This window comes from Nerophis ophidion, linkage group LG05 (genome assembly GCF_033978795.1).
Source record: "Nerophis ophidion isolate RoL-2023_Sa linkage group LG05, RoL_Noph_v1.0, whole genome shotgun sequence".
In the NCBI taxonomy this organism is placed as follows: domain Eukaryota; kingdom Metazoa; phylum Chordata; class Actinopteri; order Syngnathiformes; family Syngnathidae; genus Nerophis; species Nerophis ophidion.
The window spans coordinates 15053340-15067323 of NC_084615.1; the positions used below are offsets into that span (position 1 = coordinate 15053340).

General features: G+C 38.4%; 1 protein-coding gene across 1 annotated transcript in view; it reads right to left on the reverse strand.

Annotated features, from left to right (window-relative positions):
- ehd1a (EH-domain containing 1a) overlaps positions 1-3201 on the reverse strand; it is a 47820-nt gene extending 44619 nt beyond the window's left edge. The window contains exon 1 of the mRNA XM_061900158.1: positions 2491-3201. Coding sequence (XP_061756142.1) covers positions 2491-2879 — 389 coding nt within the window. The 5' untranslated portion in view covers positions 2880-3201. The remainder of the gene's footprint in view (positions 1-2490) is intronic.
- Between the last annotated feature and the right edge of the window lie 10783 nt (positions 3202-13984).

The following is a 13984-nucleotide window of genomic DNA, read 5'->3' on the forward strand; positions in this document are numbered from 1 at the left end:
GCTCCCTCCATCAGTGTGTGAATGTGTGTGTGAATAGGTAAATGTGGAAGTAGTGTCAAAGCGCTTTGAGTACCTTGAAGGTAGAAAAGCACTATACAAGTCAAACCATTTATCATTTATTGTTTTTCCTTCCATTCCCCCCCACTTGTATACCTGTATCTCACCTTTTTGTAAGGGGCGCCGGAAGTTGGCAGACCCATCAGCGATCTTGTTCTGTCTCCCTGTAATGTTTGTCTGATCTTGAATGGGATTGTGATGAAAATTTTTATTTCCCCTCGGGGATTAATAAAGTATGTCTGATTCTGATTCTAATAATCTCACTAAATAAGCAGATAAGGGATTTTCCAGAATTATCAGAGTAAATGTATCTAATAACATCGTAATCACTCCCACTGCCCTCGTCTTTTTTTTTGTAGTCCTTCACTCTCACTTTCCTCATCCACAAATCTTTCATCCTCGCTGAAATTAATGGGGAAATCGTGGCTTTCTCGGCACGAATCGCTCTCGCTGCTGGTGGCCATGATTGTAAACAATGTTCGGATGTGAGGAGCTCCACAACCTGTGACGTCACGCGCACATCGTCTGCTACTTCCGGTACAGGCAAGGCTTTTTTTTATCAGCGACCAAAAGTTGCGAACTTTAACGTCGATGTTCTCTACTAAATCCTTTCAGCAAAAATATCGCGAAATGATGAAGTATTACACATAGAATGGACCTGCTATCCCCGTTTAAATAAGAAAATCTCATTTCAGTAGGCCTTTAGGAACCACTGGTCTAATAACATCTGAATCGCTCCTACTGCCCTTGTCTTTTTAAAAAAAAAAAAATTTCCTTCTAGTCCTTCATTCTCACTATCCTCATCCACAAATATTTCATCCTCACTCAAATTAATGGGGAAATAATGGCTTTCTCGGCCCGAATCGCTCTCGCTGCTGGTGGCTATGATTGTAAACAATATGCGGATGTGAGGAGCTCCACAACCCGTGACGTCATGCGCACATCGTCTGCTACTTCCGGTACAGGCAAGGCTTTTCTTTTATCAGCGACCAAAAGTTGCGAACTTTATCGTCGATGTTCTCTACTAAATCCTTTCAGCAAAAATATGGCGATATGCTCAAGTATGACACATAGAATGGACCTGCTATCCCGGTTTAAATAAGAAAATCTCATTTCAGTAGGCGTTTAGGAACCACTGGTCTAATAACATCTGAATCGCTCCTACTGCCCACGTCTTTTTTAATTTTTTCCTTCAAGTCCTTCACTCTCACTATCCTCATCCACAAATCTTTCATCCTCGCTCAAATTAATGGGGAAATAATGGCTTTCTCGGCCCGAATCGCTCTCGCTGCTGGTGGCTATGATTGTAAACAATATGCGGATGTGAGGAGCTCCACAACCCGTGACGTCACGCGCACATCGTCTGCTACTTCCGGTACAGGCAAGGCTTTTCTTTTATCAGCGACCAAAAGTTGCGAACTTTATCGTCGATGTTCTCTACTAAATCCTTTCAGAAAAAATATGGCGATATGATCAAGTATGACACATAGAATGGACCTGCTATCCCGGTTTAAATAAGAAAATCTCATTTCAGTAGGCCTTTAGGAACCACTGGTCTAATAACATCTGAATCACTCCTACTGCCTTCATCTTTTTTTAATTTTATTTTTTTTATTTTTTTCCTTCTAGTCCTTCACTCTCACTATCCTCATCCACAAATCTTTCATCCTCGCTCAAAATTAATGGGGAAATCGTGGCTTTCTTGGTCCGAATAGCTCTAGCTGCTGGTGGCTATGATTGTAAACAATGTGCGATATGAGGAGCTCCACAACCCGTGACGTCACGCGCACGTCTGCTACTTCTGGTAAAGGCAAGGCTTTTCTTATCAGCGACCAAAAGTTGCGAACTTTATCGTCGATGTTCTCTACTAAATCCTTTCAGCAAAAATATGGCGATATGATCAAGTATGACACATAGAATGGACCTGCTATCCCGGTTTAAATAAGAAAATCTCATTTCAGTAGGCCTTTAGGAACCACTGGTCTAATAACATCTGAATCACTCCTACTGCCTTCATCTTTTTTTTATTTTTTATTTTTTATTTTTTTCCTTCTGGTCCTTCACTCTCACTTTCCTCATCCACAAATCTTTCATCCTCGCACAAATTAATGGGGAAATCGTGGCTTTCTTGGTCCGAATCGCTCTAGCTGCTGGTGGCTATGATTGTAAACAATGTGCGATATGAGGAGCTCCACAACCCGTGACGTCACGCGCACATGTCTGCTACTTCTGGTAAAGGCAAGGCTTTTTTTTATTAGCGACCAAAAGTGGCAAACTTTATCGTCGATGTTCTCTACTAAATCCTTTCAGCAAAAATATGGCGATATGATCAAGTATGACACATAGAATGGACCTGCTATCCCGGTTTAAATAATAAAATCAAATTTCAGTAGGCCTTTAGATTATTACTGCTGAAGTTGTTTGAAAGTTTACCTGTTAAGAAAGGCGTTTCCAAAAGCGTTGAGTTTACGGAAGGGCTTCTTGGGGTCGACCACCAGCGCGTTGCCGGGGATCTGCCCTTCCTGCTCGCCGTGCATGACTGCGATGAAGGAGTCTGTGGTCGGCTCAGGCCCGATGCGCATGCCGGGGAAGTCCTGCTCCATCAGGTGTCGGATGAATGTGGTTTTCCCGGTGGAGTACTGACCCACCAGGAGCACCATGGGCTTGTTGTCGAAGTCCGCATCCTCCAGGGCCGGGGAGTGGAAGTCGTGGAAGCGGTAGGTGTCCTCCAGGGGGAAGAGTTTGCTCCGATAAAGCTGCCGGAGCCCGTCCGCCACGTTCTGGAAGAGCTCGGGGTCCTTTTTTAAGGTTTTCCGGAACATCGTTTGTTCACTTTATCGACACACGCTGTGTCAGAATGCCCCTTAGACGCGGACTGGTGCTGGTCACTCGCACCGCCTGGACGAGGGTGAGCTGGCCGTCGGAATGAAGCAAGTCTGGGCGAGGTCTGCGACTTTGTCCCCTCCCTCCTCCTCCGAGCTAACTCGCTAGCCAGCTAGCCCCGCGCTTTTATCTTCCAAACAGCATTCCTCGCCAAACCAGACGACGTTTAACACACCACGTACGCTGTTGTAAAAACTATTTATATAATCATTATTATTAGCGTAATTTACTCTTAATAAGGTGGTCGACTTTGACGGCTCTCTTGGTGACGTCAGCGTCACCTGACCTTATATGGCGCGGGTCGGCAACCCGCGGCTCTAGAGCCGGATATGGCTCTTTAGCGCCGCCCTAGTGGCTCTTTGGAGCTTTTTCAAAAATGTATGAAAAATGGAAAAAAATAAGGGAAAAAAATACAAAAAATATATTTTTTCCTTTAATATGGTTTATGCAGGAGGACAAACGTGACACAAACTTCCCTAATTGTTATAAAACACACTATTTACATACAAAAAATAGTAAGCTACAAACATCTAACTAAATATAGCTTACCGCGATACGACACGACACGACAAGAAGTGACATCGACATGACAATAATCCAGCACTGACTGGAGGAACAAAGCAGGTACAAATAGGAGCGGGCTGATTGACACCAGGTGTGGCCAGGTGCCAATCAGCCGCAGCTGAGGGGAAACAAAGCACTCGGGGAGACAAACAGGAAGCTGAACCGAATGAAGAGTGCTGACAGGAACTAAGGACAGGAAATACTAAACACCCAGAGGAAAAACTAAAACACAAACACACTCTCAGTGGCAAGCCTGACAGGCAGAAGTGAAGAAAATTAAGAAAAATGGGGGGAAAAAAGAGGCATAAGTGGAGAAAATAAGTTCAAACGCTGATACTACCAACCCTAAAAACACAATAAACTTTGTTACCTATAACACAAACAGCTATTGTTTGAACATGAATAACATTTGGGATTGGTTGTAGATTTGTACACTATTAAACATATCGAAATGGAGCTGGCGGCATACTTTAATCCTAACTTTGTAAAGTCCTTTGTTCTATCCAAAATAAGAGGCACCAATCCTAAAATGCATATTTTAACAATCCTTTGAAATATATATATATATATATATATATATATATATATATATATATATATATATATATATATATATATATATATATATATATATATATATATATATATATATATATATATATATATATATATATATCCATCATTTCAGTAGGCCTTTTACATGCTTCACTGATTCTAGCATTTGGAGAGTGCCGTTTTGTCCTACTAATTTTGCCGTCCTTCAACACACCGTAGTTTGCTTACACCAGGGGTCACCAACGCGGTGCCCGCAGGCACCAGGTCACCCGTAAGGACCAGATGAGTTGCCCGCTGGCCTGTTCTAAAAATAGCTCAAATAGCAGCACTTACCAGTGAGCTGCCTCTATTTTTTTACATTTTATTTATTTACTAGCAAGCTGGTCTCGCTTTGCTCGACATTTCTAATTCTAAGAGAGACAAAACTCAAATGGAAAATTAAAAATCCAAGAAAATATTTTAAAGACTTGGTCTTCACTTGTTTCAATACATTCATTTATTTTTTTACTTTGCTTCTTATAACTTTCAGAAAGACAATTTTAGAGGAAAAAATACAACCTTAAAAATGATTTTTAAACACATATACCTTTTTACCTTTTAAATTCCTTCCTCTTCTTTCCTGACAATTTAAATAAATGTTCAAATAAATTAATTGTTTTTATTGTAAAGAATAATAAATACATTTTAATTCAATTCTTCATTTTAGCTTCTGTTTTTTCGACGAGGAATATTTGTGAAATATTTCTTCAAATGTATTATTATGATTAAAATTCCCAAAAAATATTCTGGCAAATCTAGAAAATCTGTAGAATCAAATTTAAATATTATTTCAAAGTAGATTTTAACCTATTTAAAACATGTCATCAAAATTCTAAAATTGATCTTAATCAGGAAAAATTACTAATGATGTTCCATAAATAATTTTTTTAATTTTTCAAAAAATCAAATTAGCTAGTTTTTCTCTTCATTTTTTTCGGTTGAATTTTGAATTTTAAAGAGTCGAAATTGAAGATAAACTATGTTTCAAAATTTAATTTTCATTTTTTCCGTGTTTTCTCCTCTTTTAAACCGTCCAATTAAGTGTTTTTTTCATCATTTATTATCTACAAAAAAACTTCCGTAAAAGGAAAAAAAATGTACGACAGAATGACAGACAGAAATACCCATTTTTTTAATATATATATAGATTTATTTATTAAAGGTAAATTGGGCAAATTGGCTATTTCTGGCAATTTATTTAAGTGTGTATCAAACTGGTAGCCCTAAACATTAATCAGTACCCAAGAAGTAGATCTTGGTTTCAAAAAGGTTGGTGACCCCTGGTCTATATCAACTTGAGGTTGATATAAAGTAAAACAAATAAAGTTTTATGCCTTTTCTGTCAAAGACAACTTAGTTTTTTATAGTAAATCTTAAATATGCAGTCTTTAGATAGATGGATAGTACTTTATTGATTCCTTTAGGAGAGTTCCTTTATTTAGCAATTAAAGCCCTCAAAGATCAATAATGCAGGACACCATTGATTTTAATTATTTAATACTTTTGAGTAATCACAGTGAAAAGTTAAATAAAATCCTACTAAATTAATTTGAGATCCGAAAGGTTCCCCACTCATAAAGTGATACATTTTTATTATTTTTTTTTTTTACTTTTAACATTTAAATTTCAAGATCAATTTCTGATATATCTGTCGATTTTAAGTTTGAACTATTATTTTGTTTGTTTTATGCTCTTTTGTCAAAATTTTAATCTTTTTATAAGGCAACCATACAACATATACAATATTTTTTCCACATAAAACATTTTAAAGGGATAATTTTTAAGTAATAATTCATTAGAACATACATTTTTTTTGTCCTTTTTTTTTGAGCAATGGAAAAAAAGAAAATAAAGACAAAAGGGGGAAAAAACTGCCTGCATGGCAGCTTTGTGTCAACATTGCCACTTTTTCTCGTTAGATTTCACCTCATTCCACTTTTTTAAAATGTTTTATTTTTATTTTTGCATTACTATCAATTTTGCACTTTTTGGGAGAATGTGTGGCAGGCTGGTAAACTATTAGCTGCAGGCCACAAATGTCCCCCGGGCCGCACTTTGGACGCACCTGTTCTATGGCAACACAGTTGCCATATTTTCCCTTCCACCAAGTGTACTATTTTATTTTAAGATAAATAAATCCAACTATTCATCTGAGGGGGGAGAATCTCTTAACATAGAAGGTTGCAAACACAAATGACATAAATGGTCAAATTAATCGCCTCGTTTGCCATGATGATACATGAGTGGTGCTCTCAGGGGAACACTGGAAAAGCGGCGCGCTCAATCTCCAGAAAGAAATTTGAAATAGCTTGGTTTTCATGTTGTGCCATTTTTGTGTGCTTCCATCTGTCCATTTTCTACTGCTTGTCCCTTTATGGGTCGTAGGTTGGCTTGTCTAATTAAAAAAAGATTATTAATCTGGACAGTTCTGTACTTTTATGTTGTTATCAATCCATGCATTTTCTGTACACTTGTCTTGTCCTCATTAGGGTCAGCGAGTAGAGAGCTTATCCAAGGCCTACACGCCAGTCAATCATATTAACATTCACACACCTCCGGACAGTTGTATAGTTTGCAATTATTCTAACGTACATGTTATTGTGTATGTATATATATATATATATATATATATATATATATATGTGTGTGTGTGTATGTATGTATTTATGTATATATATACAGTGGGGCAAAAAAGTATTTAGTCAGCCACCGATTGTGCAAGTTCTCCCACTTAAAATGATGACAGAGGTCTGTAATTTTCATCATAGGTACACTTCAACTGTGAGAGACAGAATGTGGAAAAAAAATCCAGGAATTCACATTGTAGGAATTTTAAATAACTTATTTGTAAATAATGGTGGAAAATAAGTATTTGGTCAACCATTCAAAGCTCTCACTGATGGAAGGAGATTTTGGCTCAAAATCTCCCGATACATGGCCTCATTCATTCTTTCTTTAACACGAATCAATCGTCCTGTCCCCTTAGCAGAAAAACAGCCCCAAAGCATGATGTTTCCACCCCCATGCTTCACAGTAGGTGTGGTGTTCTTGGGATGCAACTCAGTATTTTTCTTCCTCCAAACACGACAAGTTGAGTTTATACCAAAATGGATACATGGATGATACAGCAGAGGATTGTGAGAATGTCATGTGGTCAGATGAAACCAAAATAGAACTTTTGGTATAAACTCAACTTGTGGTGTTTGGAGGAAGAAGAATACTGAGTTGCATCCCAAGAACACCACACCTACTGTGAAGCATGGGGGTGGAAACATCATGCTTTGGGGCTAAATACTTTTTTGCCCCACTGTACATACATATATACACACATATATGTATAAATACATATACATGTACATATACATATATATAACAACATTCATGATCAACCATTATTTAACCTTTTTTAAAGTATGGATTTTGCTGTATTTTTAATATTTGGCAAATTATTTGGCCTTTAATGAATATGTTTTTACAACAACTTTTGATCTTAAAAATAGCATTCTGTACTTTTTTTTTGCAGTTTTTTTTATTTAATAATATAATTAAAATTGCAATCTTTTTATTCATACTTACAGTATTTCAACACTTTTAGATTTAAAAAATAGTACCTTTATATTATTTTGTACATGGAAAATAGCATGCTTTAAGAATACATTTTTAAAACTATTTTTGAGCTTAAAAATAGCATTCTTTATTACGTGTACTTTTTTTTGCAGTTTTTTAAAATTAAAAATATAATTAAAATTGCAATTTATATTTAATGTTTTGCTGTTTTACTCATTATTTATACATATAATATTTCAAAATGTTCAAATACATTATACTTTTTTATCTTTAAATGTACTTAATACATATATTATCCATCCATCCATCCATCCATTTTTCTACCGCTTATTCCCTTTCGGGGTGGCAGGGGGCGCTGGCGCCTATCTCAGCTACAATCGGGCGGAAGGCGGGGTACACCCTGGACAAGTCGCCACCTCATCGCAGACATATATTATTCAAACTTTTTTATTTAAATATACTTAATATACTTTTTTGAATGTGGGTGCACCCTACTGGGGAATGCATATCGTTATTTCAGTACAGGCCTATTAGTATCATGCACTTTCTCTTTCTCTTTCTGTCGGAACACAAGCTTTATTCTAATGAACGTTTAAATGATACATCAAACAATATCAAATGACTCATTCAGGAAGAGTAGATAGATAGATAGATAATACTTTATTGATTCCTTCAAGAGAGTTCACTCAGGAAAATTAGAGTAGACTTTAATATTAGAGTGTTTTCAATGTTTTATTGACAGGTCCGAAGCAAAGTACAAGATATACTTCATGATGACGTGTACGGCAGGATGGACGTAGCTGGTGTCCCTCCACAGATAACAGCAGCTCCACTGGAAGCCTGAAAGTTTTCCCATATGGAGATGCTGTTACAGCTGGCGGGACCCGAACCAACAACACACAGATCCTTGTGCAGAAAGTGAAAGAAAAAGACACCATGGAAAGAAGGGTGTTTGGGTATTTATCCAGAGAATACAACACCACACAGGACATTACCACATTTAATGGAAACAAACTACTTTGAATTGGAGAATCCTTTTTCCTGCTGTTGGCAACATGGCTTCCAGCCAGGAAACACAACACTCCTGTGAAATAATGCTGCCCTCTTTTGGACGAAGGACATCATTTTATGTTCATCACACCCCAAATAAACCAACATATCCTTGGGAGATTACATTTTTATGACGTCTATAAAAACACAATTTTGTGCTGTGTCTGCATCACATTTTCTGTAATCATGAATGAGCTTTGACCCTTAACCCTGTCCTCTGGTCAAAAAAATAATAAAAAGAAACAACCCAAAAACAAACAGAGCCATAAAGTAATTAAGGTGTGCACCTTCATCCCTTGTTTTACCTTTACACAATCGTACCTGCCGTGGATTTTATCGGACTCTAAATCTGAAGTCTTGAAGAAAAAGGCGTGGGGAGCCACATTTGTTTAAATACATCACTTATTGCCATCAGATGACATCAGTTCAGCACAATAATCAAACAACTCATGTCAGAGGTGTGCAAGGTGCACTAACTCTAAAAATGCAATTCAACAAGAGAGGGAAAAAAAGAGGCATTGTCAGAGTTTGTTGTAGACCAGTGGTCTCAGACAAGCGGCCCGCGAGACGTTATTTTGCAGCCCCCACCTTAATATGAAAGTTGAATGTTAGTGCGGCCCACAAGTTTTATATGAATGGCGCATTGACGTCACATGGGTGATGCAAGCAGAGAAACGTTTTGCCGCTTTTCCACTAGACCCGCACGCGCTCTTCCTCCCTCGATCTGTCACTGTGTGTGTGTGTCTCTCTCTCTTCCTCCTTCCCCCGGCGCCGCCGTAACAGTCCGGGCTGGGGAGACGGCACGGTAGCTTCCGTAGGACCCCACCGAAGGCAGCTTCCGTAGCACTCCGCCGAAGAACCGAGCGACAATACAAAACTGTGGTGCACTGGACCCCAGCGCTGATACTCCGACAGAGAGTCGCTGGGCGAATCGCACGTGTAACACGTTAGTCGTGATGTTAGCCCGTTCGGGGCTAATTGTGCTACTGTAACTGTAAACTCCATAGTGTGCTCATAAGCATGTTCTAGCTGCCGACATGGCGACATTCAACCTTCACTGGGGCTACCGCGCATGCTTGTCACTACTGTTGCATGCTGGGTAGTGTAGTTCTTTTACTCCCTAGCTCATTTCATCACAATAAGGAAGTGTATACATTGTTGCTGACTGGAGAAATCGAATCATTATTGTTATTACCTATGACTGATTTATTTACTTGATTCTCATTTTGTTCATTTATATTTTGATTGTATTTTGTGTTGAAAATAAAGACATTTAAAAAAATATTATTTTTTTTTAAGAAATCTTTTCTTGCGGCCCAGCCTCACCCAGACTCTGCATCTAGTGCCCCCCAGGTACATTGAGTTTGAGACCCCTGTTGTAGATGAACCCCAAGATGCAGAGAAGGAGGTAGGCATTTTGCAGGAAAACATGATTTAATTTAAATACTAAGACAAAAACAAACCAAAGGGGTACAAACAAAAAGCGCGCATGTGGGCAGATAACGAATAAAAAGGCTTAGCGTGGAAGCTAGCAGGTATCGAGCAGGAAACAGAAGTCGTACATGTAATATGAAAACAAACATGGAAGCAGGGGAAAAAAAACAGTAAGCTACAAACATCTAACTAAATACAGCTTGCCGCTACGCTGCAAAGATACGACATGACACGACAAGAAGTGACATCGACATGACAATATTCCAGCACTGACTGGAAGACAAAGCAGGTACAAATAGGAGTGGGCTGATTGACACCAGGTGTGGCCAGGTGCCAATCAGCCGCAGCTGAGGGGAAACAAAGCACTCAGGGAGACAAACAGGAAGCTGAACCAAAATAAGAGTGCTGACAGGAACTAAGGTCAGGAAAAACTAAACACACAGAGGAAAAACCAAAACACAAACAAACTGTCAGTGGCAAGCCCGACAGGTATAAGGGAAGAAAATAAAGAAAAATGGAGAAAAAAAAAAGAGGCATAAGTGAAGAAAAAAAGTTCAAACGCCGATACTACTAACCCTAAAAACACAATAAACTTTATTACCTATAACCTATATCGTTCAAATATAAATAACTTTCTGGATTGGATGTAGATTTGCACAATAATCTCGAGATCAACTTCAGATCCATCCGTCAAATATTAGTTTTATTGTTGTTCGTGGTTTTTTTTTGTTTTAGGCCAGGGTTCTCAAACTCATTTTTTCCCGAGGACCACTAGATGCACAATCTGGGTGAGACTGGGCCGCAAGAAAAGATTTCTTAAAAAAAATAAAAAATCAAATTAAATGTCTTTATTTTTATTTTCAACACAAAATAAATTCAAAATATAAATGAACAAAATGAGAATTAAGTCATGTGAGGCAATGCAAATTTAACAATAAAAAAAACAATTTGTATTGGTCCAGGTTATCGGGGACTGTTATTACTGACGGACATGTGGCGCGGTGTGACTGCAGCCAGGCACGTAAGAAAACCCTCGTCTCCATGGCAACATCTCTGTCGCTTTCACTCATTTGCCGCTTTTCCACTAACGCAGGGGTAGGCAACCCAGAACGTTGGGGGGAACGTTTACAGTTACGGTAGCACAATTAACCCCGAACGGGCTGACAGGTCTGATTCGCCCAACGGCTCTCTGACGTGCTTGGGTCCAATGCACAACAGTTTTGTATTGAAGCACGGTCCTTTGGCGGAGTGCTTCGGAAGCTACCGAACCAACATAACGCACTAACATTAAACTTTCATATTAAGATGGGGGCCACGAAAAAACGTCTGAGACGCCGGTTTTAGGCCCTTCTTTAAAAAAAAAAAAAAAACTGCTCAGTTTTTTTATATGGCAAAACACAAAATATGCAACATTTTCCCCAAAAAATATTTCAAAGTGGAATATTTAATATGACGAAATCAGAGCCTTGCATAGGTCAATAATTCATAATGACATTGATTTTGATTCATTATTTTTTTTTAAGGAAGAAACAGCCTGCATGACAGCTTTGTGTTATAAGAGTAAGCATTACAACAAGTTGTTGCATTTCACCTGTTTGCTCTTTTATACCACTTTTTATGTTTTTAATTTTTTTCAATTGTATTCTTAAAATGTGCCGTGGGGCCATTAAAAAAATAACCCGCGGGCCGCAAATTGCCCCCTGGCCGCACTTTGGACACCCCTGATTTACTATAAACACTTGGCTTAGTACACTGTTATTGAAATGAGAGTTGATTTGTACTTTAAAATCACTAATATGCCCTACATCAGTGTTTTTCAACCACTGTGCCACGGCACACGAGTGTGTGTGAGATACAGTCTGGTGTGCCGTGGGAGATTATCAAATTTCACCTATTTGGGTAATGGAATTTTGCAAATGATGTGTTGTTGTTGAGTGTCGGGGCTGTCTAAAGATCGGCAGAGTAACCGTGTAATACTATGTGGGTTCTTCCGAAGATGTCGTAGTGGTTTGTGCAGCCCTTTGAGACACTTGTGATTTATGGCTATATAAATAAACATTGATTGATACTCTTCCATCTCAGTAGGTGGCAGCAGGTAGCTAATTGTTTTGTATATGTCGGAAACAGCGGGAGGCAGTGTGCAGGTAAAAAGGTGTCTAATGCTTAAACAAAAAATAAACAAAAGGTGGGTGCCCCTAATAAAAGGCATTGAAGCTATGCAGAACGGAACTAAAACTGAACTGGCTACAAAGTGAACAAAAACAGAATGCTGGACGACAGCAAAGACATACTGCGGAGTATAGATGGCGCCCACAAAGTACATCCGAACATGACATGACAATCAACAATGTCCCCACAAAGAAGGATTAAAAACTATTGAAATATGGAGCAAAAAAGTACTTAGTCTGCCACCGATTGTGCAAGTTCTCCCAATTAACATGATGACAAAGGTCTGTAATTTTCATCATAGGTACACTTCAACTGTGAGAGACAGAATGTGAAAAAAAAAAATCCAGGAATTCACATTGTAGGAATTTTAAAGAATTTATTTGTAAATTATGGTGGAAAATAAGTATTTGGTCAACCATTCAAAGCTCTCGCTGATGGAAGGAGGTTTTGGCTCAAAATCTCACGATACATGGCCCCATTCATTCTTTCCTTAACACGGATCAATCGTCCTGTCCCTTTAGCAGAAAAACAGTCCCAAAGCATGATGTTTCCACCCCCATGCTTCACAGTAGGTTTGGTGTTCTTGGGATGCAACTCAGTATTCTTCTTCCTCCAAACACGACGAGTTGAGTTTATACCAAAAAGTTCTATTTTGGTTTCATCTGACCACATGACATTCTCCCAATCCTCTGCTGTATCATCCATGTATCCATTTTGGTATAAACTCAACTCGTCGTGTTTGGAGGAAGAAGAATACTGAGTTGCATCCCAAGAACACCATACCTACTGTGAAGCATGGGGGTGAAATATCATAATATCATGCTTTGGGGCTTTTTCATATTCTGTCTCTCACAGTTGAAGTGTACCTATGATGAAAATTACAGACATCTGTCATCATTTTAAGTGGGAGAACTTGCACAATCGGTGCCTGACTAAATACTTTTTTGCCCCACTGTATGTGGGAAATATCGCTCAAAGGAAGACATAAAACTACTACAGGAAAATACCAAGAAGCCACCAAAATAGGAGCACAAGACAAGAAGTAAAACACTACACACAGGAAAACAGCAAAAAAGTCCAAATAAATCACGGTGTGGTATGACAGGTGGTGACAGTACACCTACTTTGAGACAAGAGCTATAGTCATGCATGCTTGCTTATGATTAAAAGTCGTATCCAAAAATTGCGACTTTTTACTCTCAACTGAGTTTGGTTTTTTAGTGATTTGGCTCAAAAAAGGTTGAAAAACATAAAGAAAAGTCCACAAATGGCTTCCCAGTACATTCCTTTAGTTTCTAGAGGAGACTTTTGCTGCACAACCTTAGAGATTATGTTAGAAACATGTCAAACATTTTGATACGAAGCAAAGTTCTTACTCACAGACAAGAACCGGATCACAGCGCTGACCTGAGGAGAAAAGAAATAAACATGTTAATAGAAGATGTGACTGAGCAGAAAATGCTCTCTTCTGGACTGAGGGCTTCTTAAGACTGCTTAGGTGCGGAAATACTAATCATTACAAAGACTGTAAATATGTAACTGACCCAGCCTGCTCATAAAAGTTGAAAAAAAAAGTGTCATTGTGTTTGAGTGCTGACAAACAACAAAAAATACGATAAAAGGTGCATGTTGGGGAAATATGCCAGTTAAAATGTGTTGTTAAATC